The sequence below is a fragment of the Panthera uncia genome, assembly GCF_023721935.1.
Source record: "Panthera uncia isolate 11264 chromosome A3 unlocalized genomic scaffold, Puncia_PCG_1.0 HiC_scaffold_11, whole genome shotgun sequence".
NCBI classification, from domain to species: Eukaryota; Metazoa; Chordata; class Mammalia; order Carnivora; family Felidae; genus Panthera; species Panthera uncia.
This window is the reverse complement of record NW_026057578.1, coordinates 1177298-1199641: the sequence shown is the minus strand read 5'-3', so window position 1 is coordinate 1199641 and position 22344 is coordinate 1177298. Positions and strand designations below refer to the sequence as shown.

Sequence of the window (22344 nt, the reverse complement as noted above, 5' to 3'; positions counted from 1 at the left end):
AGCCAGAAGTTAAAGAAACAAATGACCTCTGTCATTGTTTCTTAGAAAAAAAATAGTTTTCATACGACGTTATTCACGTTGACACGCGTGAGGCTGTATGTTCAAAAATGAACTTAGATGTCTTTTAAGCACCAAGTACAGTAAATACCAATAGACACACATAAATAAAGACTCTGTGATGCCCTCAGTAAATTTAGGCGTATAAACGTGTCTTGAGCTGAGGCGTAAAGAGCAGGCTTTAAGGTAACTTGACGGGACTGCTCCTGACGGGCCAGAAGCAGTCGGTGCCGTGTCCTTCCCAGTCAGCAAGGCTAGGCGAGCAGCAGCGGCGCTCAGTATCCGCCTCATCTACACCTTCCGTCCCACTTGCGAGTGAACGCTAGGAAGGCGCTTCTTTCCAGGTATGAAATGGTTGACTCACACACAGGCTGCCACCCGACCTCAAAGAGAATAGAGTTTGGAGAAGACACGAAGGACTTCCCTCCCGAGCACCTGCCTGGTGAGTGGTGCTGTCGGGACCGCAGGCCACAAACTGGCCAAGAGGCGACGGCTAACGGTGGAGACCTAAGGTCAAGAAGCCACCACGTTTCAGCTGGAGTCTTCTTTTCTCTCTCTGAGATGAGCCAAAGCCAGCGTCCAGTTTTGTACTGGGGGCAAGTGGGAGAGGTCCCTGCTTAAACAAAGAAATTACAGGACCACAGGATCTTCCCTGTCAAATTTTAAAGCCTCACGTAGCGCCAAGCCTGACAGTTAAGCCGGTACACAACGCACGCGACTTCAGACTGTTGCTGCTCTATGTGTGAGTAGTGCCGGTACGGGATGTCTTACAACTAAAAAACATGCTGTGAAGAGGCAGACTGTGTGATCACAGTCTAACATCCACAGCTAGTGTCCACCTAGCCTCGCTGTCTCCATGGGGCGCTAGGGCATCTTGTGGGGGGGGCCCCTCTGTATGCAGGCTCAGCATTTCCAGTCCTGACCGAGGCAGTCGGCACTCCCGTCCTCCATGTAGAAGTGGGGCAGTTCTTCTCCCAAGCAGGCTGGGCTCGGGAGGCTCAAGGCGCAGCTCGGCAGCACATTACAAGAACACGGGCTTCAGCCCCAGGGGCAAACCTAACAGGTACCGACGTGCTGAGAATGTGCACTTCCCTTTGGGCTGTGCTTGCCCGTCTGGGAACTGTGGACGACCGTGACCTCCCAATTTCCTAAAAGGATACGCGAAACTACACCGTGTAAGTGACAGCGCCCGCACACAGGAAGCAAGCAGCAAGCGGTAGGGGCCATCTATTAAGAGGATGATGTCCGTATTGGTGAGCGTTTGCGAAAGCAGGCCCCTAGGAGAATCTACTTGATAAATATTCACCAAGATGCCCTCCCGTACTCGGCACCGGGACAGAGCAGGCAACATTCCTGCTCCCGTGGTCCAGGGGGACATGCCTCACTTGGACCCAGCTGAGGCAGCTGGCAAAGGGCAGGTGCGTGTATAAGGGCCCTCCCAGCCACACTTTTTTTTTTTTTTTTTTTTTAAACAAAGGGACACAAATCCATCTCCACCATCAAGACACTGATTTTGGGAGGGGGAGAAAAATCAAGAAACGTCCACATAATGGAATTCTTTCAGACTGCAATTAAAGGACAACAAACCACATGGCCACTGCCATGGAGAGTGGGTCCCACATGAGTGAAGAGCACGGTGGCCACGTCCCATAAACACATCCTGCCACACCCACCCACCCACCCATGTCCAGAAACTGGGCAACAGCTGTAATGCAGGTTCTGAAGGGCTTCTGGTGTTCTTGCCTTTTTTTTTTTTTAATTATTATCTTAATTTTCTAGGCATTTGTAACTCAACACACAGCAAATCTGTCTTTGTATTTGGGAGGAGGAATCTCATTTACTTTCTCATAAAGGTGTGGTAAATGCCATTTAAATGTCTGTATCAGCGTATGTGAAACAAAACCATAGCACCTGACTCTGCCACCTGAAGAAAGAAATATTACACTAGGTAATCACCACCTACTGATTAAGCATATTTTAGTCACAGCTACAAGAATCCTTATTAAATACATACAATCACCTACTCAATCTCAAGTAACAACTTACCCTCAAAATTAGTACTCAAAAAATAAAATGAGGTCTAAACAAGAGAAACTATTCTCCAGAACCGTGAGCACCACACCAAGTGAGGTCAATTTGGCCCTTCTTTCCCAATTAGTGTGCTTTTATAAACTGTTAACCACAGAGCCTTTGTAATGGAATCAGCACGAGTCGTTTGACACTAACTACACAGATGATAACATGAGGCACCCATTCTAAGGGACCACACCACAAAAATAAGAAAATACACAAAAGAGAAACTCCATTTCGGAGAAACCTTCTTAATGGACTTCCTGAGTCCACCAGGCATGTGAGAATCAGGCCTCTCTGAGATGCAGCGCCACACTGCAGGGACCCAAGGACAACAGTGAGCCGGCTTAACCCGCAAATACATTCAATCTTTGCTCCGCAAGAGCCGAATGGAAATCCCCTGGTGTCATCAGACAGGTGTACGAAGATGAAGCGTATTGTGCTAACAGAAACGTAAAACAATCAGAACCCTGAACACCTCACAAACACGTAGCAAAACAAAAAAGAAACCAGTCCCTGAGCTGCTTGAGTACGGACTCCTGGAGAGTCAGACACCCTGTGGCAGTAGAAGGACTTACAGTGTCGACAGCAAGACCTGAAAACTCCCGCCGCCAAAAGCAAGCAGAAAGTGGGAATGGAAGTCCCCACTCCACGCCCCCCACGCAAAGCCCAGCAGAGGCACTGAGTGAGCGGCCCACCTCCAGGCCCCCCCCCGCCCCCCGCGACACCTCTCCTCAATGAGCCACTGTGATGCTCACACAGGCCGTGAGCATCACTGTTGGACAGGACAGACAGTGGTAACCACGGGCAGCAGCAGCCAGGAAAGGGGAGCCACCTGTCACCACACAACTTTTTATTTGTGCCCTTCCCTCTGATCAGTACAGAACTGTGCCCGAAATAACCTGAATTTAACCCCATACTAACAAGGGACAGTTCCTGCTGGAAAATCAGAAATGAAGATACGCACTATTCCTGAAGTCATGGCTCAAGCCCCCAAGAACACCGGCAAGGAGGAGAACAAGAGGCCTCGCACGTGCATTTGGCGGAAGTTTCACAGCAGGCCTCGGGCTGGGTCTCCCCAGGTGACGCTTCTGAGATGCCCTTGCTGTGTTTCTTTTTTTTTTTATTTTTTTATTTTTTGGGACAGAGAGAGACAGAGCATGAACAGGGGAGGGGCAGAGAGAGAGGGAGACACAGAATCGGAAACAGGCTCCAGGCTCCGAGCCATCAGCCCAGAGCCTGACGCGGGGCTCGAACTCACGGACCGCGAGATCGTGACCTGGCTGAAGTCGGACGCTTAACCAACTGCGCCACCCAGGCGCCCCCCGTGCTGTGTTTCTAACGGGAACCCAAGGAACCGGTCCCAGGGACGTGTGCGTGTGCACACACACCCACACAGGTGCCACTAAGGGCTGGCCAGCGAAGGGGCTGGCGTGTCCTCACGAGCCCCGCTGCACTGGTCTCCGAGGCCGGGGAGGCCTTTGTGAGAGCCGCTACAGCCAGGCTGCGAGGCACCCAGGAGGCAGCAGATGCTTGCTGAGCAAACGGAGGCATCACTCTACGGGTCGCCGACGCCACTTCCTTAAGATGCCTGGCTAAAGCACCCTTCTTGGGAGCACCCTCCAGCCGGGGCCTGTGTGGCTCCGGGGGAACCACGGAACGCGTGCCTGGGGTGGGCCCCTGAGAAACAGGCTCCGAGGTCTGGGCTTGGAGGTCGTTCCTTCCTTGCACCTCAGTGCCCTGCAGGTTAGAAGGGGCACGGAACGCTCAGATCTCATTCACCGCAAATGACACAGGTACCATTCTCTACGGCCAAGGGACGAACGAAGCTCAGCTCGCGCTGCTGGGACCTACAGCGCCGATTCTAGGCTCACTGATGGAGGCGCTGGATTCAAAGCGGAAAACGGGCCCTGGGCCCCACTGTGTCACAAGCACCGCGCAGGAGGCAAAAGCGGCCTTTAAGATCTTCCGCGAACGCACCTCACTGTCGTGTCGGGGAAGCAGAGTGCCCGCTCACAGTGGACCCCGCTCGGGGCTGTTTACCTGCCACAACTCGTTTTAACAACTGCTTGTGTGCCCGTTCCCGCCTCCAGGGGACAGAAGCACGGGGAAGGGACCCGTCCAGCCTCAGAGCGGGCTTCTAAGTGGGCTGTCTGTCCGGGGGCGGAGCAGCAGGGCGGGAAGCAGGAGAAAACAAATGGGGCCCCGAGTGCCAAAGGTGGGAGAGACAGAAAGAGGACGCCTGCAGGGGCACGCCTCCCCTGGAAGGTGAAAGCTGGCCAGGAGAGTAAAACGGGACACAAACGTGGCCAGTATACACCAAGACGACAAAGTAACTACACGAGAAACTAAAAATCAGTATTTTATGATGGGACAAATACTCTTTTTCAGCGAAACCGACTTTCCGAAAGCCTCCTCTGCTTCCTGGAGCACCAAAGACCACGCACCTGTCCCATCACCTCTCCTGAGAGCAGGTGGAGACACCAAACTCCTCCGGTTAAACGGAAGTGAACACCGGGAACCGTGCCCCACACTCCGAGAAAGGATCCCGGAACGAAACTTCACGTCCGTGAAGGACGTCCGGACGAGCTAACCGGGGTAGAGAGCAGAACTCCCTGCAGCCAGCGGCACTTTGGGCAAACAAGTCACTCGTACGCGGACGCCCGCTGGACTTGGAACTTCCAGAGAAGAGCGGCGCCCCCTGCCCTCGGACTAGCGGGCCTCCCGCCCTGCTGACTTGGGTCAACGGACAGTACTGCGCTGCCGTCCCCTCCGGTCCCTTCAAATCGGGACCAGGCCCCCGAGCAAACACCCTCCTCCGGCGGACCCAGCCCCAGGCAGGCGCCCACGCGCGGCGGGGGCCTCGGAGTGGCCTCGGGAGGTGACCCCGCTCCGTGGGCCCCCTCCCCCCCCCGCGACCCCCTCTCCGTGGGCCCCCTGCCCCCCGCCGCTCTCCCCCAGCCGCCCTCCCCCTCCACTGTCCCCCGTCTCCGCTCCCTCTCCCGCACCTCGCCTCCCCTCTCCCCCCTCAGCCGCCCCCTCCTCCCCTCCCTCCCGCCATCCCCGCGGCGGCCGCCATCTTCTCTCCTCGGCGGGAGCGCAGCGAGGGCCGGCGCGGCCGCCGCGGCTGTCGGAGGGCCGGGCTCCCGCCCCGCCGCCGCCCCCGAGTGCGGCCCCACGGCGGCCGGCCCGTCTGCCCGGCGGCCGGGATGCCACTCACCGCGGGTCGCAGGCCTCTGGGGTCCCGCAGCCATTTCCTCGGAGCTCGGCGGAGTGGGCGGGAGGGCGGGGTCGGCGCCGGGAACCGAGGCGCGGGGCTAGAGGGGCCGGCCGCGTCCGGAGCAGCGCCCCCGCGCGGAGGGAGGAGGCCCCGCCCCGCGTGCGCGCCTGCGCCTTGCGCCGCGGCTCCCCGAGTCCGAGGGCCGCAGGCGCCGGCCGCATTCGGCGGGGCCCCCGGGCCGCGGAGCCCCAGGCTGGCTTTGCGGCGAGGAGGCGGGGACGAGGATAAAGGAGCAGCCGCGCCCTCAAGTTTGTACAGCAAGCCGGCCCCCGCCGCCACCGGCACGCTCAGCTCGGGCACATCTGCCCGCAGGGGCGGCAAGGAGCGGTGAGGCGTCCGGGTCCAGAAAGGCAAAGGGGTCTGGCAGGTGCGCAGCCCTCCATCCGGATCTTCTTCACTCCGAGCCGAGCAGGGACACCCCAGCACCGGCCAGTCCCCGGATGCTCCACAAACATACCGCAGAGGGGAAGCGCCGGCACCTTCGGGGCGCTATGGACACCGAACACTGGCCCCGGGGGTAGAACTCCGTGGCTGAGGGCCTCTGCCCCCATTACGTACGTGTCTCTACAGCCCCCCTGCTCCCACCTTCTTTAGAAGCAGGAACCCCTTGGCTTTGGTTTCAGCCCGGGTCAAAAGGCGGAAAGGTGCCCTGTGTGCAGTAGAGCCGCACACAGCGAACCCCACAGGCGCATCCCTGACGCTTCCATGCGTGAGAACCACGGGTTGGGGTCAGATGCGCTTTTCAATCAACATCTATTTCTAAAGATGACAAGACCTGCTAGTTTCGGAGCCGGACTCTGGGTTTTCTCCCAAGGAATACAACGCAGTGTTTTCTGCTGGTGGGATTCCATTAGGACCACCTTCATGGAATCCTGCAGGGATGGGCTCTCCACTCTTCCATCGTGACCGTCTTCAAGTTTGCCCCCAGATAGGTGGAGTGGGGAGTTTAGAGAGCAGACGGTTGGGAGGCGAAACCAGCTGGCACAAGCAGTGTGATCTTGGGCAGGGTGTCTGTAAATGGGGAAGACCACAGGAGGCCTCCCCAGCCAGGAGTTGGAATGGGGGAACCCCGCTCAGCCTCTTTTAGTGGAGGAGCCTTAAATGAAACAAACCCAGCAGCAATGTCTCTCTGCAAAGGGAGATCGTAATAACTCCCAGGTGCCACGCGGGTGGGTGCTTGCAGGGACGGAAGGCACAGGTTGAGGGTTTAGGACAGTATGTCAATCACGGCAGAGAACTGGGTACAAGACAGGGCACTGGTCTAGATGTGTTCTCCTCAGTTCTTCTACCCTTGTCCAGAGATCCTCAGCCAGAGAACAAGTAGACATATTCTATCTCCTCTGCTATAGTAAAGCCCTGGCTTTGTGATCCCAATGAGAGGGAATACAACGTTTTCTATTCGTGCAGAACGATGCTCATTACTCCTAGCTTTCACAATGGTTCCTGTTACTCTGAGATGTCGCCCTGCGGATTCAGTGGAAAATAAAGTTGACTTCAGAAGAAATCCGTATTTTAATCTGTGAGGCATGAGAGCTGTATTTCCTTTCTGGTTGCTTTCATCTCTTAAGTTTCTAAATGAATCCACGCAATAAAAAAAGCCAGACAAAGTAGTGCCTGTCACAGATTTTGACAGAAAAGCAGTTGTGACTCCGTGGGCTTCATAGGCTAATCATAACACAAAGTATGTAGCAGAGAAAGTGGGGAGGAACAAGCCCAAGACCTTTACTGAGTCTGAGCCCGCTGGTGAGTGTGAGGAGGAAGGTCACCCCGACAAGCAAGTCCTAGGGTAGGGTGCCAGTCTCCTGCCATCACCCCTGGCCTGTGGGGCCTCAGGAGAGTTGCAGCTACAATGTACAGGCTGAAATTTATGAGATTTGTTTCCAAAACGAACAAGTACTTGGAAAGCCAAAGCGACTGTTTGAACTCAGGTCTGACAGGGGCTTTCTGGATTTGTCCAGAGCAGAAACATTGTTGGAATTAACTCATCCTCTTGCACGGCCCACAAAACTCAAACAGTGAAGGTGAGAAAGAGCACTGGAAGGAAATACCAACGCGAGTAACAGAGGCCAAGCCATCCGTGATTTCAAAAGGATTCCCAGAGCTTTATTCCGAACTTCAACAAAATCAATACACATAAATTACCTGCTCGATACCAGAACTATTTTTGAGTTGCAATTGGAACCAACTGCTTCTAAAATTTAGAAATCCAAGGAGAAATAACATCTCCCAAATCTGTCTACAGAAGGTGGGAGGCCAAGGGTGTTGCCTTTCATGGTTGTGCAGAGAAATGAAACATCTCGGGAGTCTGTCAGACAGAAGTCCCTCTCGTTCCAACAGAAAGCAAAGCCTTAAAGAATAAATGTAAGAGAATTTTAAAGTCACGAAAGCAAAAACCAAAAATTTCCAAGTGCGTTCTAAGAAAGGAAAAGCGTGGATATCCATTGGAAAAAATCTCTGGGCTTGGACAAAAAGAAAAAAAAATCCTCAGAGCATATACAGATATAACTACGCACATACACAGGCTGTATGCGTTTATGTGTGTCCGTGTGAGTGCATTATCTACTTTTAATTAAAAAAAAGGTGGAATCCCAAGCCAACACAGGTCTATCAAATTCTTCACCAGCCAAGTCTTAGCGTACAAGTTCGTATGAAATGCTGTATGAATTCCCTAGGAAATCCCGGTGGATTAAGTGACTGTCACTCAGGCGTGCTGCCTGTGCCTGCTGGTCTGCAGCTGCAGGGCGTGGGCCCCCCGCCCCACCTGTGCTGCCCGCGCTCTCTAGGATCTCAGCAGGGGCTAAAGGATCAGGAAATAACTACTCTTGCTTTCACCCACCCGAAGAAACTCAGAAGCAATGCTTTCCGACTTAATGGTACAGAGTCTGGGAAGGGAGATACACCTGGGCCAGGAGGGAGGGCGGGGCCATACCAAACGCGCCGAGAGGCTCGCTTCCGCCGGTCTTAGAACTTTCGGCTGAGATGCGCGCGCGGCACCCGAGCACGTGCGGCACCACTCAACGATGATAAAATCCTTCCTTATCTTCCATATCTTTGGGAAGAAACTTAAAGCACCGGGAAAAGCTGGAGCTCGGGAGCTGACCTCTCGGGGCTGCCTGCGTGGTTGTTGTGGGGACTCAGCAGCGACAACCGCGCACTATCCTGATGAGCCGGGTTTGTCTTTGCCAAATCTCCTTCAAAGCAGGGCCATGGTTTTATGCTTTTGGGTTTTGAGAGTAAGACAAAAACACCTGTAAAACACGGCTGCTGTCCTGGTTATTGAACAGTCTAGGATTTGAGTAGAGGAAGCACTGTGTATTTTATTCCCCCAAATACTTTTCCTTTCTGAAAACTCTTTCGTGCTCTTTAAGACTAATAAACTTTTCACGTGTCTCTGTAAAGAGCTGCTAATCTAATAAAATGAAACTCTCCACCCACGCTTGGGGGAACCACGGAAGCTCTGGCGGCTCCCCCTTCCACAGACCCACCTCCTTCCTGTCAACCTGGTCACCGCCCCAGGCGGTGGCCAAAGCGGTGCACCTCCCTACTGCTCTCCCCCGGACTCCTTGCGGCATGTGTCTTCAGGGTGGCCCCGGCTGGCCCCTAACCGTGCGCTCCACAGGGGATCTCACGCACACCTGGCTGCGCGGACCTTTACCTCGGCCTGTAGCGGGTCCATCCACCCACTAGTTCTGTCACCTCCACTTGATGCCTCAAATGCACACCGAAGCCTAAGGCATGCAAAACGAGCTCATGACCGGGGAGTCTCTCCTCCAACCAGGCCCTTCCCTGGTGTCCCGACTCAGTGACGGTCCCACCCTATAAACCCAAAAGCACAAGCCAGAAGCCTGGGTTCTCCCTGACACGCCCCCCCCCCCCCCCCATTCAGCTGCCAGGTCCTGTGGCTTTAGAGTTTAACGTGCTCCTTGCTCTCCACATCTGCCGCTTCTGAGGTGTTAAACCACAACTGTCTTCCCTTCACCCTGCTCACCTCCCACCTCACCGCCACCTACCGCTGTCCATTCCCGCCATGTCACTGGGCTCGCTGCCCTGTCACCCACAACCGTCAAGCGAACAGTTTTTGGTGAATGTCACGCTGGACGGCCCTGCTGCACTCGATACTGCCCATCCATCTTCTAAAGCTCCCCACCCCCCGGCTTCCGGAGAGCCTACTGACCCCCTGGTCCTGGTCAAGGCACCTCACACCCGACAAGGCCGACACGGAGCTCACCATCTCCCCGCCCCCCCCCCCCCCCTCCAGCCCACGAGTTGTCAGGATGGCTCTTCCTCACCTGGTGCCCCCACCGTTAACCTCATCAACCAGGCTACAGAAGTGCCTTTCTCCGTCTTCCTGTCCTGTCAATCCATGAACTCGATCACGGAGGGCTGCGGACATTCCCTGCCCCATGACACTCCCTCCGTCCACTTCTGCCGAGGCTGCTTGTACTTAAAGTGGTCATTCGTCATTCACTCCTTCAACATTCTCAACAAATAGCTACGGAGCCCCCACTCCTGCATGTTTCAGCTCTTGAAAAGTTCACACGTGTGCTGAACTGGGACACATCATCAAGCATCAGCGACAGAAAATGGTGTGCTAAATGCGACAAACGCATGGTTTAGGATGTGAGACGTGAGCCTAAAGGAGACAGGCTACATTCGGCTTTGTTCCGGGAAGGCCGTCCCCTTCTGAGGAGTCAGCCTGGAGAAGTGTTGTCCACGTGGCCCAGCTTGCGAACCCAGCGCTAAGAGAAGCAGCCGGTGGAGAAGCTCCAACGGGAGGACGGCTGCAGTAGAGACAGGAGGAGCGAGGGCCACGAGGCTTTTGGCCCTGCTCACTTTGCACAGGCACCTGGGGGTCTCTGAAAGGTGTGAAGAGAACGGGCACAAGGAGAGACCACCCTGCCTGCTGCGTGTGCTTCATTAAAAACTGGTGGGACCCCTGGGATGGGCAATCCCAGCAGCAGAGAGGCTGGGGACAATAAAAAGCAGCCAGCGTCTAGACAGAAATAAGGAGGTGACATTTGCAGGACTCGGTAACGGGTTGGCCGCTGGGGGCACGGGCCATTAACCTGTGGCCCCCGGAAGGCGCAGCTGAAGCCTCTGTGGCCTGGAATATCCTATCTCCCTAGGGCACTAGCATTCAAGTGTTTGCTTGTGTGCCTCTGGAAAGAATTCTAAAAATCCGCACCCCTTCGCACACGGTGAAGTTGACACCTAGAATCGTACGCAGACTTAAGTAGCTGCAAAAGACGTCCTCACGAACGTGTACTCTCTGTGCGATTTGAACGGATTCGTGTCAAAACTTTGTACCTGCAGACTCAGCACACTGGATTGGAAACTACCCGTAACCAGTCATCCCTGTGAAACCTATGGGACTTCCTCTCGGCGAGAAGTCCGACAGCACCCCCGCGCTCTTCAGCTCACTTTTGAGCAACCGCACGAAACCATCCAACCCTGAGCTCTAATTCAGGAAGACGTCGGATTTCATGGGACGGAGCAAGGGGCTGCCCCCTCCATTTCCTTCCCGAAGCCGCAGAGATCTCTTAACCTTGCTTTCCCACAGCGGGAAAAGGAGACCCTGCTCGGACGCGGCCCGCGAGCAGGCACAGAACGAGCACACGCGCGCGCCGCGTGTCCCCGCCGCCGTCGCTGTCGCTGCACGCGCGCCCGCAGCCCTGGCCCCACCTCGCGCGGCCAGTGGACCGCCGGGCGGGCCCGGTTCCTTTGCCCCCGCAGGCGGCAAGCGAAAGCGCGCTCGGTAACCCCCGGGGCCCTCCTCAACCGACGGAACGAAGCGCTCCCGCCGGGTCGCGCTCGGGCGGCTCCTCCCGGGCCCGTGCGAAGGCAGGCGCCGAGTGCGGAGGGACCCCCGCCTCGGGGCGGCGCGGAGCACTGGCGCCTGCCCCCCGCCCCCTGCCCTCCGAGCTCACACAAATGACGGAAAGGGAGCTGGGACCTTCGCCTCCGACTCAGTCTAGATGTCGCCATCCCTGCGCGAAGTTCCCCCGCAACGACACCTCGACGGCGGCCATCTTGCCCAGAGTCGGCCGACGCCTTTTGACTCTCGCGCCAACCCGTAGAGCGAGCGCGCCGCGAGAAGAGTTCTGCGCAAGGACGGAAGCTGGAGTCTCGCGCTTCCGGGCAGCCGCCGCGCTCCGCCCCCTCGCGGGAGCGCTTGATTGGTTACAGGCTGGCGAGCCTGCGCTCTCGCGATCTCGCGGGAGGTGCCTGAAGGGGCGGCCGTCCGTGCGTCTGCCCTCCCGTTCCCCGCCCCCGCCTCGGCCGCAGCTCCCGCCTCCGCCACCCATCCCCGGCGCCTCGCCGCCCTCCCGGCTCGGCCGCCCTCCGCCCCCCCGAGCGGCCGTGGAGACCGCGCTGCGCGGGAGGCGGGATCCGCACGGTAAGATGGCCGCGGCGGACCCAGGCGGCCGGGCCGAGCTTCCCCGCGGGAGCGCGGCGGGCCGGGGTGGGGCTGGGCGGGGGCGGGGTGGAGGCCGAGCAGGGGGCCGGGGTAGGGCTCGGCGGGAGAGGCCAGAGGGGGCCGGGGCGGGGGTCGGGAGCGGGCTGGGGGCCCTACGGGGTCGAAGGTCTGAGCAGGTGGCAGAACGGGGGCCTTGTGGATTTGCACTGTCAACGGCCCCTTTTCTCCTGGCCAGAGCAGAGTCCTGACCCCACAGCGCTCGGGCGCTGTAATTCGGTGTTTATTCTTAAAGGGAGCGCCTTTCGAGCGAAGGCTACAAGGTTCAGAAGTGGTCGCCAACTACAGCAGTGGCAATTACCTGAAGCACCGCACTCGTGTCCCTGTAAAGAGAAAGATTTTTATGACCACCGCTTCAGAGCAGAAGCTGAGCTGGTGAGGACGCGAACTGCTTGCTTGGGAAGCAAGTGTTCCTCGGTTTCAGAGTTGGGAGGTTTGCGTGTTGAGTATTTCTCTGGAGTTGTTGCTGTTCCCAGATCGCTGTCCGTGCTGGGAGTGGTACTGGTGTGATTTTGGGTACTACGGGGATGGAGAGAGAGGGGCCTCGTTTGTCCCAGGTTACCTGGAGTTGTTGTCTGGGAACAGCAGAGTGGCCTGAGGGAATTACGCACCTGCCCGGAGCTACAGGACTTAGGCATTTGTAGGAGGAATGGCATCTCTTGGTTTGTCTCCCGGGCCGGCTTCCTCCTCTGGTGCTGAGTGTGGGCACCCTCCTAGCACCCAAGGACTTGGTCTTGTGCCCGTGCTCTCTCCCTGGGCGATCTTTGCCCAACTCGTGGCTTTCGATAGGTACCCTTGTTGGGTGGCTGTCTCCCTAATTAACGTTTCCAGCGCTGGGCTGGGGACCTATAATCCAGGTGCCTGCTTGACTTCTCCATCTGCGTGTCTGATAGTCAGCCCAAACTTGCTCTACTCCTCAAACCTGTCCTGTTTCTTTTTGTTTGTGGCCCCGTCCTCCAAGGTCTCAAGCTTGAAAGCTTCGGTCCGGCCTCGAGCGCTCTGGTCCTTTATCCCTCTGCATTCAGGCCGGCAGCACGGCCGTTGACTTGCGCCCACAGAATCTTCACCTGCTGTGTCTCTGACTCTCCTGCCGCTGCTCTCGTTTGATGGCTTCTCGCTGGCTTTCCTGCTCAGCTTTTGCTGCCCCACTTTCTCTGTTCTTTAATTTAAAAACATTTTTTTATTTTACTTTTTTATTTTAGAGATTGGGAGTGTATGAGCAGGGGAGAGGGGCAGAGGAAGAGACAGAATCTGGGGCTCGATCCCATGATCCTGGGATCATGACCTGAGCCAAAATCAGGAGTTGGACGCTCACCCGACTGAGCCACCCAGGTGCCTTTGTTTTTTGATCTTTTAATTTAATGGAGCGATTTAGCATGTCCTTGTCTGGCGTAAAGTGGTACCCGTGATGTATAGATTACTTACGAGGACGGTGGTGGGCTCGCCGTCTTAAGAGCCAACTGGTGCCCCCAGGGCTGGCACCTCTCTGCCCTCCTTCCCATGGTCACCGCCTCCTGAGTTTCACGTCTTTACTCAAAACAAGAAAACGCTTTGCCGAATTTGTATTTGTTGCTAAAGCATGTATCACGCGATTTGTGTTGTTTTTGTTCTTTGTAAAACTGTCTGCTACGCTTGGGTCTTGCTTTATTCGTCCAACTGGTTTCTGAGAGTCCTCCCTGTGGCTGTGTTCATGTTTTAATTGTTCTAGTAAATTCTGTTACGCGATCATAAGCCTTTCTCAGCAATCCTAAAATCCAGATAGCTCTGACAATCAGAAATTTTTTGTTTTTAACCTATTTGATGGCAAAATCTGCTCCGGTGAGAGCTTTTCCATCTCCATTCCACCCAGTGTGGCTGCCCAGACGTTTCCCTGAAGAAGTCATATTTAATTGTGGGGTGTCACCCCAGACTGCAGTGTGCGTGTCATGTGACATATGCTAAGTCGTGCCGTGTAGTTCTGGGTACAGTCGGCAAGATTTTAACTTTTGGAACGGATCTGCCCAAGGGTTTTGGGCCTGGGATTGTGGTTCCCTGCTGCTTTTGAATGAACATCCAGGTGGGTGGCTTCCTGATTTTTGCCATCTTGAAACCGTTTCTGTGAGCAGGCTTGTCCGTGTCGGGTGTGCGGTGGTGAGTGTGGAGGACCTCAGTCTAGTGATAGAATCCCCGGGCCGTGAGGAGCGCGTGTGGTCCGCCCCGCAGGGAATGCCGGGTCTGTTTGCGTTTCCAGTCTGCTCTCACAGCAGCATCAAAGAGCTGGAGGGAGCTCCATGTCTTTGTGGATACTTGGTATGGTCAGACTTCTTAATTTTGGTAGGTCTGGTGAATGTCTCATCGTGGGCTTCTCTCTCGGGCACGTGTGTCATCGCGTTGAATATTTAGCTTATGTCCCTCGCGGTTGCCCTTCATGCTTAGAAGAGGGTTGATCTAAACTCCTCCTTTATCCGGCGAGGCCTTACTTGGTACGACCCACCTCACGACTTGACCTGTCCATTCTGAGACTCTGGGCTCTTCCTCGCACCAATCCTATCTTCTAAATATGCTAGCCTTCTTTCTGATCCCTATATCTGCATTTGGTGCCCGGCGCTTTGAATTTGCTGTTTTCCAGATAAAGTATCTTTCCACCATCTCCTTATTCCTTCGCGCTGCGTCGCCGTGCTTCACTCTGAAATGATTACGATTCTTAACGGAATTCTTAACATCTTTTTTTTTTAATTGAAGTACAGTAGAGACCCAGCGTTTCTGTGTGCAACATGGGTATCTGATGACCCTGTAGGTTTCTCTGTGCTCACAAGTCTGGCTGTCATCTGTTACTACACAGCCCTATGAGGGACCATTGAGCGTGTTCTCTGTAATTTATTCCCGTGATCTTCGCTAATTTTTAAAATACTGTTTTCCTGTAGAAAATAAGTCAGAATGAGTTATGCAGAAAAACCCGATGAAATCACGAAAGACGAGTGGATGGAAAAACTCAATAACTTGCACGTCCAGCGAGCAGACATGAACCGCCTCATCATGAACTACCTGGTCACAGGTAACAGGCTGGCCATAAGGGTGTTACCTCTTGAACGTAAATCTCCCTTTTTGTATGTGTACGTAGAATTTTACATTGGACTTCCTTGGTAGAATTGTGTTTGGGTGTAATAAAAACACACTGCTAATTTTCCTAAATTTGTAAATTGCCGTATCAAAGGTGACCTGTTCCAGAGGTGAGGTTGTTATGCCAGGTATCTGAGCTCTAAAGCAAAAACCTGTTTCTTGACCTTTAATATTTTTGCAGCTTATCAAGTGACTAAAGAACGTTCTGGAGTACGTTTAAACCCCAAGTAATTGATCTCTTTTGGCAAGTCTGAGAAATGATACTGGGCTGTTTCTAGAAGGTGTGCCTAACTCAGAGGAGAAAGGGGGAAGGGCAGAAGCAGATGGAAAGCAGCAAAAGGGGTCTGTGACTATAGTCCTCCTTGATGCTGGGAAAGAAGAGGGTAATTTTGTACATGATTGGAAAACACCGATGTTTCAAAAAGGTCTGAGTCTCTTTCCATTGTTCACAGTGCCTCGTCCCCCAAATCAGTCTTGACCGAGACTTCTCTGGGAAGGTGTTGAGGAAGTGTCTGCCTGTAGTGGGGGTGGGTGGCCACACATGCTGCTTAGACGCTGGTGAGAACTGTCCACTCACAAGGCGGCAGGAGGGTCAGGCCTCTGCAGGCTGTGAAGGCGCAGCCGGCGTGCGCAGACGTGCCTGAACCACGCCGGCAGCCTCTGCCTGGGGTCGCAGCCTTCCCGGGGGAGCCCGTAGTGCACTGGGCTTCCCGGCGTGCACTCTTGCCCCTGGCTGGGGGGTGAACGGCGTCTCGGGTGGGATGGGAAGGAGTGGCGTACATGGTTTTCACTTTCTGTGTGGGTCACGGCTAGTAAATCAGAGATGTAAATGCCAAGTCCCTAAGACGGTGCGGGTCACGTTGAAGTAACGTTATTGGTTTGAGGTGGATGGGCTTTCTAGGGATAAAAATGCTTTGCGTTAGTGTCTTGCCAGCTTCCTGAGCACTGAAGATGGTTTTCATTTTCAGAGGGCTTTAAGGAAGCAGCAGAGAAGTTTCGAATGGAATCTGGGATTGAACCTAGCGTGGATCTGGAAACACTTGACGAGCGGATCAAAATCCGTGAGATGATCCTGAAAGGCCAGATCCAGGAGGCTATCGCACTGATCAACAGCCTCCATCCGGAGCTCCTGGACACAAACCGGTATCTTTACTTCCACCTGCAAGTGAGTTTCAGTTGAGAGGCGTCTGGTTGGTGGACACTCGATGAGGTTACGTGTGCTCGTTTCAGAAGTCGTGCGACTAATTTGCATTAACAGAACGTTGTTTTAGTTTTCGTGGGGAAGGGGCTTAGGTTAGCCGTTGTCTCGTGTATTCCAGAAGCTGTTTCTTGTTCAGGAGCGTTAATGTCATAATTCAGGGCTGCTAGAAGTGGTCACGTAAGACGTCCTTTGGCTAGAGACCAGAGCGCGTCACCGGGTGTGCCTGTCTGGGCGCGGTGTGTAAGCCTGTCTGCCTTTGCCGGCCCAGCAACAGCACCTCATAGAGCTGATCCGCCAGCGCGAGACGGAGGCGGCGCTGGAGTTCGCGCAGACCCAGCTGGCAGAGCAGGGCGAGGAGAGCAGGGAGTGCCTGACGGAGATGGAACGCACTCTGGCCCTGCTGGCCTTTGATAACCCCGAGGAGTCTCCATTCGGAGACCTGCTTCACATGATGCAGAGGCAGAAGGTAAGACCGACGGCTCCTCCTTCCCTCAGTGGGTGTTCGGGGCGGGACTCTAACAGGCACAGCTGTAGAACGAACGGAAGCCGTGTCTGGGCACGTGACACCCAGTCACGACGGCACTGATTCTCCCGTCCGGTGTCCCCTTTCCCTGTGTGAGCCGGGAACTGAGCACCGTGACGTCACACACGGCATTCGGACTCTCTGTCTCAGCTTTTCCCGTTCGTCTTAACCTCCTTCTTGTTTGTTTGGAGACTCTTAGAAGTAGGTGTCCGAAACACGTTTTACTTAAAATCCCCTATTTGCTTGTGAAGCTGTTTGTCTCCTTGCTGCTGCTTCTGGGTTCCAGCCCCCACGACGGTGCATTACTGCCCCAGACGCGGCCCTTTACTCCCGTGGCCCTTTCCTGCCAGAAGGGAGGGCCGCTCTCCAGGCCGCCGCCGCGCGGATCCTCCTGTGGCTTGTCCCGTGGACCTTGTGTCACCCCACCCTGCTCTTTCCTCCTCCCCGGTCCCCTCAAGCCTGGCTCACAGCATGTCACTGCTATCCAGGCCGGGTATGAGCCCCACCGACCAGGCCGCGAGCTCCTCCTGGACAAGGAGCGTGTGTTTAACATCTCCTGGAGGGCCTCCCGGTCGTGGGCTTCGTATTCATTTGAATAAGTAACCGTCTTCTCCCGTAAGAAGGTTTTAAGAAGCGTAAATGCACATTGTAACTGGTCCTACTGGCGGGCACTCTGCACGTGTGGTTGTTTTTATCCGACGTATTTATTTTCTAGGTGTGGAGTGAAGTTAACCAAGCTGTCCTAGATTATGAAAATCGTGAGTCCACACCCAAGCTGGCAAAATTACTGAAACTACTCCTTTGGGCTCAGAATGAGCTGGACCAGAAGAAAGTAAAATATCCCAAAATGACAGACCTCAGCAAAGGTGTGATCGAGGAGCCCAAGTAGTCTGTGCCGGTGGCCCCTGCGCCCCCACCCCCCGACCCCCACCCCGGACCGGACTCAGAGCAGCTGTCTGTGACTGACAGGTTACCGCAGTAGAGAACTCTTTCTTCTCCCTTTTCCTGGATTTTTTTTTTTTTTTTTCCGACCTGGCATCTTTTTTAAAGGGAGAAATGGCCCTTCTGAGCGCTGGAAAACTTGCAGTGAGAGACGCGGTGTCTTTGGAAGTGTGGCGCAGACCGCGGTGGGCGCGCTGACAGCGGGGACGGGCCGCATTGGCCACCGAGCACTCTGTAGTTCGGGAACGTTGTTGAACGGAGGCCTCCCTCGCAAACCTCTGACAAGCACTGATCATTATTTTGCTTTCTGTTAGCTCGTAGGCAGAAAATACGTTTTCTCAGATCTGCTAAGACTCGTCAGGCCTTTGTGGAGAAGGTTTCTCTTACCCCTTGGTTTTTTGTTTTTTCATAGGAAAGACTATATAAATTTGTAAATCCTAATTCAAAGACTTCTTTTGTGTGAGGGTATTGAGTTTGGTTTGTTTCTCTCTGGTCTGGGTGGTATGGCTCCTGGGGAGATGCGTGTGTGTGTGTGTGTGTGTGTGTGTGTGTGTGTGTGTGAGGCTGGGGCTGTGTGTTTTTAATTTTTTAAATCTATATTTTGGTGCTGGTTGTGGTGAGAGACTCTTTCTTAGCGGATCGATGGACCTTCTCTTGTAGGCAGTTTTGTTGAAAATAAAGGTTTCTCTTTGATTTCGAGAATGACCACAACGGCCTCCAAAAAGTGTTAATCCTCTCAAATCTTTTGCTTTCGGAGCTCATGTCTCGGTGCCGGGACAGTGACTGATGGCAATGGCCTCATCTAGTGCTTGCGGCCTAAGGGCCCTTGTGCCCCTGGGGAGTGGACCCCGAGGAGTGGGGTCTTGACAGCGAGAACCCCCCCCCCCCCCAGGAGTGCACACTTGCCTTGGCGGCGGGGCTTGCCCCGCAGCAGGCCAGTGTGCGTGTGAGTCCCCACGTGTCCTGCCGCCAGTGCAGTCGCTGGGACGCGGGTGCTCTGGTGACCGGGGACACGGACTCGTGTGTGTGGACTCACTGCAGGTGCAGCTCGGCCCTGGTCCTGTAGGGCGGTCGTTAACAGAGCTGCCGGCCGACCCCGCGGGCGCAGGCTCGAGGAGGTGGTGGGGACCGTGCCCCGGGGGCGCAGGGCTTCCTAGCCACGGGTGGCTCTGCACGTCCCCCCGGTGCGGGGACTCCGTCCTCCCTGCGCGGATCCGGGGCGGGGTTCGGTGCCCGGTGCTTCGTAGAGGCAGATGCCAACAGCAGCTGAACTGCGGGGAGCCGGCTTCCTTGACCAGCGAGGCTGGGCGGGCTCGTGGGTGCTCCCGTGGGTCAGGTGGTCTGCCTCTGACCGCTGGGGCCACGTCCCCCACACGCCTGCAGACCTGAGCGCGATCCTCACGTGCCGTGCGGTCAGCCGGTCCCCCGCTTAATCTCTGCTCCCTGCTTCCACTCGGAGCCTGGGGTCGGTGGTGGGTTTTTGACCGCCTTGGGTGGTCACCGATGCAGAGGCAAGACTGTGCATTGTGGATTCTTCCGGCCTCTGCCCCCCTCGCCCTCCTGCTGCCCTCTTGGTGTCGTGAGGATGAAGGGGGGGGTCTCTCCTCGACGCCCGAGACCGTCTCAGCAGTCCTCTCCAGATGTGACCTTTCTTTAGGGCTGTTTCCTCCGAGGCTTGAGGCCGATAAGTTAGGGCCAAAGGTTTTCATCTTCAGGTGGTTCACCATTACCTGCTGCAGGAGCTGGAGAGACGAGCAGGCGGCGTATGCGCTTGGCGGGTACCAGAGTCCAGCACGTTTCCAGTTGGCTTTCCTCGTTAGCGCACGTGAGATCGTTTGCGTGCTTGACTAATACGTAATCAACCCGACACGTTCTTCAGAGTCCAGGGTGTGAGCCGTGAACCATCGGCCCGAACGCGCGGGCGGCGGCCCCTGTTCGCCGATCGAGGCAGCGGGTGACGTGCGAGCCGGGCTTTGGCGAGACTCGCTCTCAGACTCGCTGCTGCTGTTCTCTTCCCTCTGAGGCCCGGTTACGCTCGTCCCATCTGTCGGCGGACCTGGAGGCTCCGGCGGGCCCGGCTTTGCAGACGCCTCCCGTGGGCCGCCGTGTGGCGGTCTGTGTCTTCGGCAAGCACGCTAAATCAAGCCATTTCGAGACCGCAGACATTAAGTATAACGTGATTTTTCTTCGTCTCGTTTGGATCTCGCTGTTGTGTTTATGAAAATGTAACGTTTTATGTAGTTTATTCTCTTTATGTTTTGTGGAAAGTGCCTTGAAATAAATAAAATTTGAGAATATTCTGGTTACTCTGCATTCCTGATAGGAAGTCGTGTGAAAAATAACCCTAGTTTGGAATCTTTACGAAGCGTAGGGATTAGCGCAAATCCAATGACAACTAATATATTTTGCCATTTGAATGGAGGTTTCCAGGTTCTAGAACAGGCAAACGTTCATCGGGCCTGGTTTGACACGAAAGTCCCCCTCACACGTGACCGAAGACCCCATGTGTGAGGCCTCGGGGGACAAGGAGGTGGTTCCCCCCCCCACGCAGTCAAGATGCATCCAGAAGCTGTGTGGGGAAACGTGTTGAGGACGGTTTCTGTTAAGGTGGCGCGGTGTCCGTATTTCTCTGTGTACGATGCTGGTTTTGGGGAGTGGGGGGACCAGGGCTTTCAGAAAGAACCGTACACGTTGTACGTTAAGGACAACGGTGTCCTCCGGAGGACAGAGCGGGACCTGCTTGGGAGTTACCCTGGTCCTGGTCCGCCGTGTCCCTGCGGGCCTGTGGGCCTCCACAGCGTCCTTTGAAAAATGCAGAATAGGTTGCTTTTGCTGCCTGCTGTTAATTTCACAGTAAAATTTGCCTTGTTTTTCTCAAGAGCGATTTCCTGAAAGGTCTTTTTAGTTTTTGCCCGTGAAGATCTACGAAGCAGGAGGACTCAGAGACGATGCCGACACGTCTGGTGGGAAGTCCATCTGCTAGCCCTGGTGGAGGGACCGGGTCCGCGTCCTTCTGCCCCCTTCTGTCCATTCCCACCAGCACTGTCTGCTTTCACAGGTGTGCGTCCGTGTGTGCTGTGCGTGGACGCGGGAGTCTTGTCTCTCGTCTAGAGACGCAGCACTCGAGTTTCACGTTTGTGAGAAAATAGATTGGCGCTGCCGTCTGCGTGGTTTTAAGCTGAAAAGTTTCTTTTTTTTCTTTTTCTTTCTTTCTTTTTTTTTTTTTCTTTCTCACGCATGCTTCCTGATGGTCCAAGTCCAGGGACCGCTGTGGTGAGCCTGAGGCCCTTCTCCCCGTCGCACATGCCGCGTCCTGCAGAGGCACACATCCTGTGCTGTCAGGACCGTGAGCGCCTCGCGTGGAAGGCGCTTGCGGAACATTGACAGACTTGGAGTGACCGCTTTCCAGTGCCTTCTAGTGCGTGCAGAAGGAGGGTGCCTTGATGCCGGAGCGGTGGCGTTACTGAGCGTAGCCTCACAGGTTTGTTACATCGGAGAGGGGAAAGGAACCCTCCGCCGTCGCCATTCCCCGTGTGACGATGGCGCCTGAACCCTTCTTCCCGCCAACGCCTGCCACCTTGCAGGAGGTGGTGCGGTGGTTTGTGGCGGCGTGACCGTGCGGAGCGGTGAGCGCTTGGGTTTGCATGCAAGACCACCCGGGGTGTTTGGCGAGGGCCACGGTCCCCGGCCCGGGGGGCCTGCCCATGTGGGATGTCGCGCCTTAATTCCGAGATGCCTTCGAGGCGCTCTTCCTGTCCTCGTGAGTTGCTTACGTAGACGTAGAGCACGGGTTTGCAGGGGCCTTCGGCCTCTGTGCCTGTGCGGACCGTCGGCAGTGGTGGGGGTCCCCAGCTGCTCTGCCTTCACAGGCTGCAGGGCCGCAGCTGCGGCGGCTTCGGGCCCTCGGCGGGGGGCAGGAGGGGCAGTCCGGGCCGACCGGGCATCCCGTCCCTCCATCTGCAGGGCGGAGGTGTTTCTCGTCGCAGGGAGCCTGCGGTGGGACCAGGACTCATCTGCAGAGTTGGGAAGCCCCCACCCCCGGAAGGCGGGGTCGCTGGGTCCATTCTGACCGTGACGCGGAAGGTCTGTGGGACTCCTACTCGGCTCCAACCAAAAGTGGCGGCTGGAGGAGTAAGGACCGGGAGGAGCGGACTTCTCTGCACGCGCCTTCCCAGCACCTTCCGACTGGCTGTGTTTTCGAGCAGGTCACACCGCGACCTCGTGCCCGGCCGTGGGTGTGGCACCGGCAGGAATGGTGCCGTGCGGTGCGAGTCTCCGCCTCACGTCGGGAGCCTGGGGACCGGGAGGCAGCGATCCCGCTGCCGCCCGCCGCGCCGGACCGCCGGACTCGCGTGCGGAGCCCTGCCTGGCTGTGCCGTCTGGCACTCGGCGGCGCACACGGCGCCACACGCTCGAGGGGGAAGCGAGCCTGGTGGTCGCCGTGGCCTCCCGGGCCGGGGGCTGCAGGGCCCGGTGGGCGGCCAGTGGAGGCACAGAGACCCGGGGCGAGGCGGGCCCTGTGCAGCTCCAGACCCACGGGCCCGGCGAGTCCTCGGTCTCGAGCGTCTAGCTGTGTTTTTAGCGTGAATCACGTGCGGAACAGCAGCGCGTGTGTTGAAGACGCGGATGGTGAGCCCACCAGCACGTTGAAGAATGAGCCGCTCCGGAACTTGGAAGGATCCGGCTGTAGAACCTAC

General features: G+C 56.0%; 2 protein-coding genes across 10 annotated transcripts in view; one reads left to right on the top strand and one right to left on the bottom strand.

Moving 5' to 3' along the window:
• Nucleotides 1-11461, bottom strand: part of DIDO1 (death inducer-obliterator 1) — a 49764-nt gene extending 38303 nt beyond the window's left edge. For 4 of the 7 annotated variants that reach the window (XM_049650483.1, XM_049650479.1, XM_049650486.1 and 1 more), the window contains exon 1: nt 5348-5459. The gene's annotated coding sequence lies outside the window, so the exon portion shown is untranslated. Of the gene's footprint in view, nt 1-2705; nt 2821-5347; nt 5460-11334 lie in introns of those variants that run through there. The other 3 variants (XM_049650481.1, XM_049650484.1, XM_049650485.1) reach the window with 3 other exon arrangements.
• A 25-nt stretch (nt 11462-11486) lies between these two features.
• GID8 (GID complex subunit 8 homolog) lies at nt 11487-18097 on the top strand. 3 transcript variants are annotated; one of them, XM_049650491.1, is made up of 7 exons: nt 11487-11804; nt 12118-12257; nt 13085-13214; nt 14786-14916; nt 15950-16146; nt 16451-16648; nt 17421-18097. In XM_049650491.1, the coding sequence occupies exons 4-7, from the start codon at nt 14799-14801 to the stop codon at nt 17592-17594; spliced, it is 687 nt and encodes a 228-aa protein (XP_049506448.1). In that variant the 5' UTR covers nt 11487-11804; nt 12118-12257; nt 13085-13214; nt 14786-14798; the 3' UTR covers nt 17595-18097. The 3 variants fall into 3 exon arrangements, with proteins under 3 accessions (XP_049506448.1, XP_049506446.1, XP_049506447.1); XM_049650489.1 differs by lacking the exon at nt 13085-13214; XM_049650490.1 differs by lacking the exon at nt 13085-13214 and having other exon boundaries at nt 12066-12257.
• Nucleotides 18098-22344: the final 4247 nt, after the last annotated feature.

Excerpts from the sequence above, each read along its gene's own strand:
- GID8 (XM_049650489.1), top strand. The coding sequence starts at position 14,799 with ATGAGTTATGCAGAAAAACCCGATGAAATCACGAAAGACGAGTGGATG. Across the intron at positions 14,917-15,949 it reads CATGAACTACCTGGTCACAG|AGGGCTTTAAGGAAGCAGCA; the intron begins GTAACAGGCTGG and ends TTTCATTTTCAG. Across the intron at positions 16,649-17,420 it reads ACATGATGCAGAGGCAGAAG|GTGTGGAGTGAAGTTAACCA; the intron begins GTAAGACCGACG and ends TTTATTTTCTAG.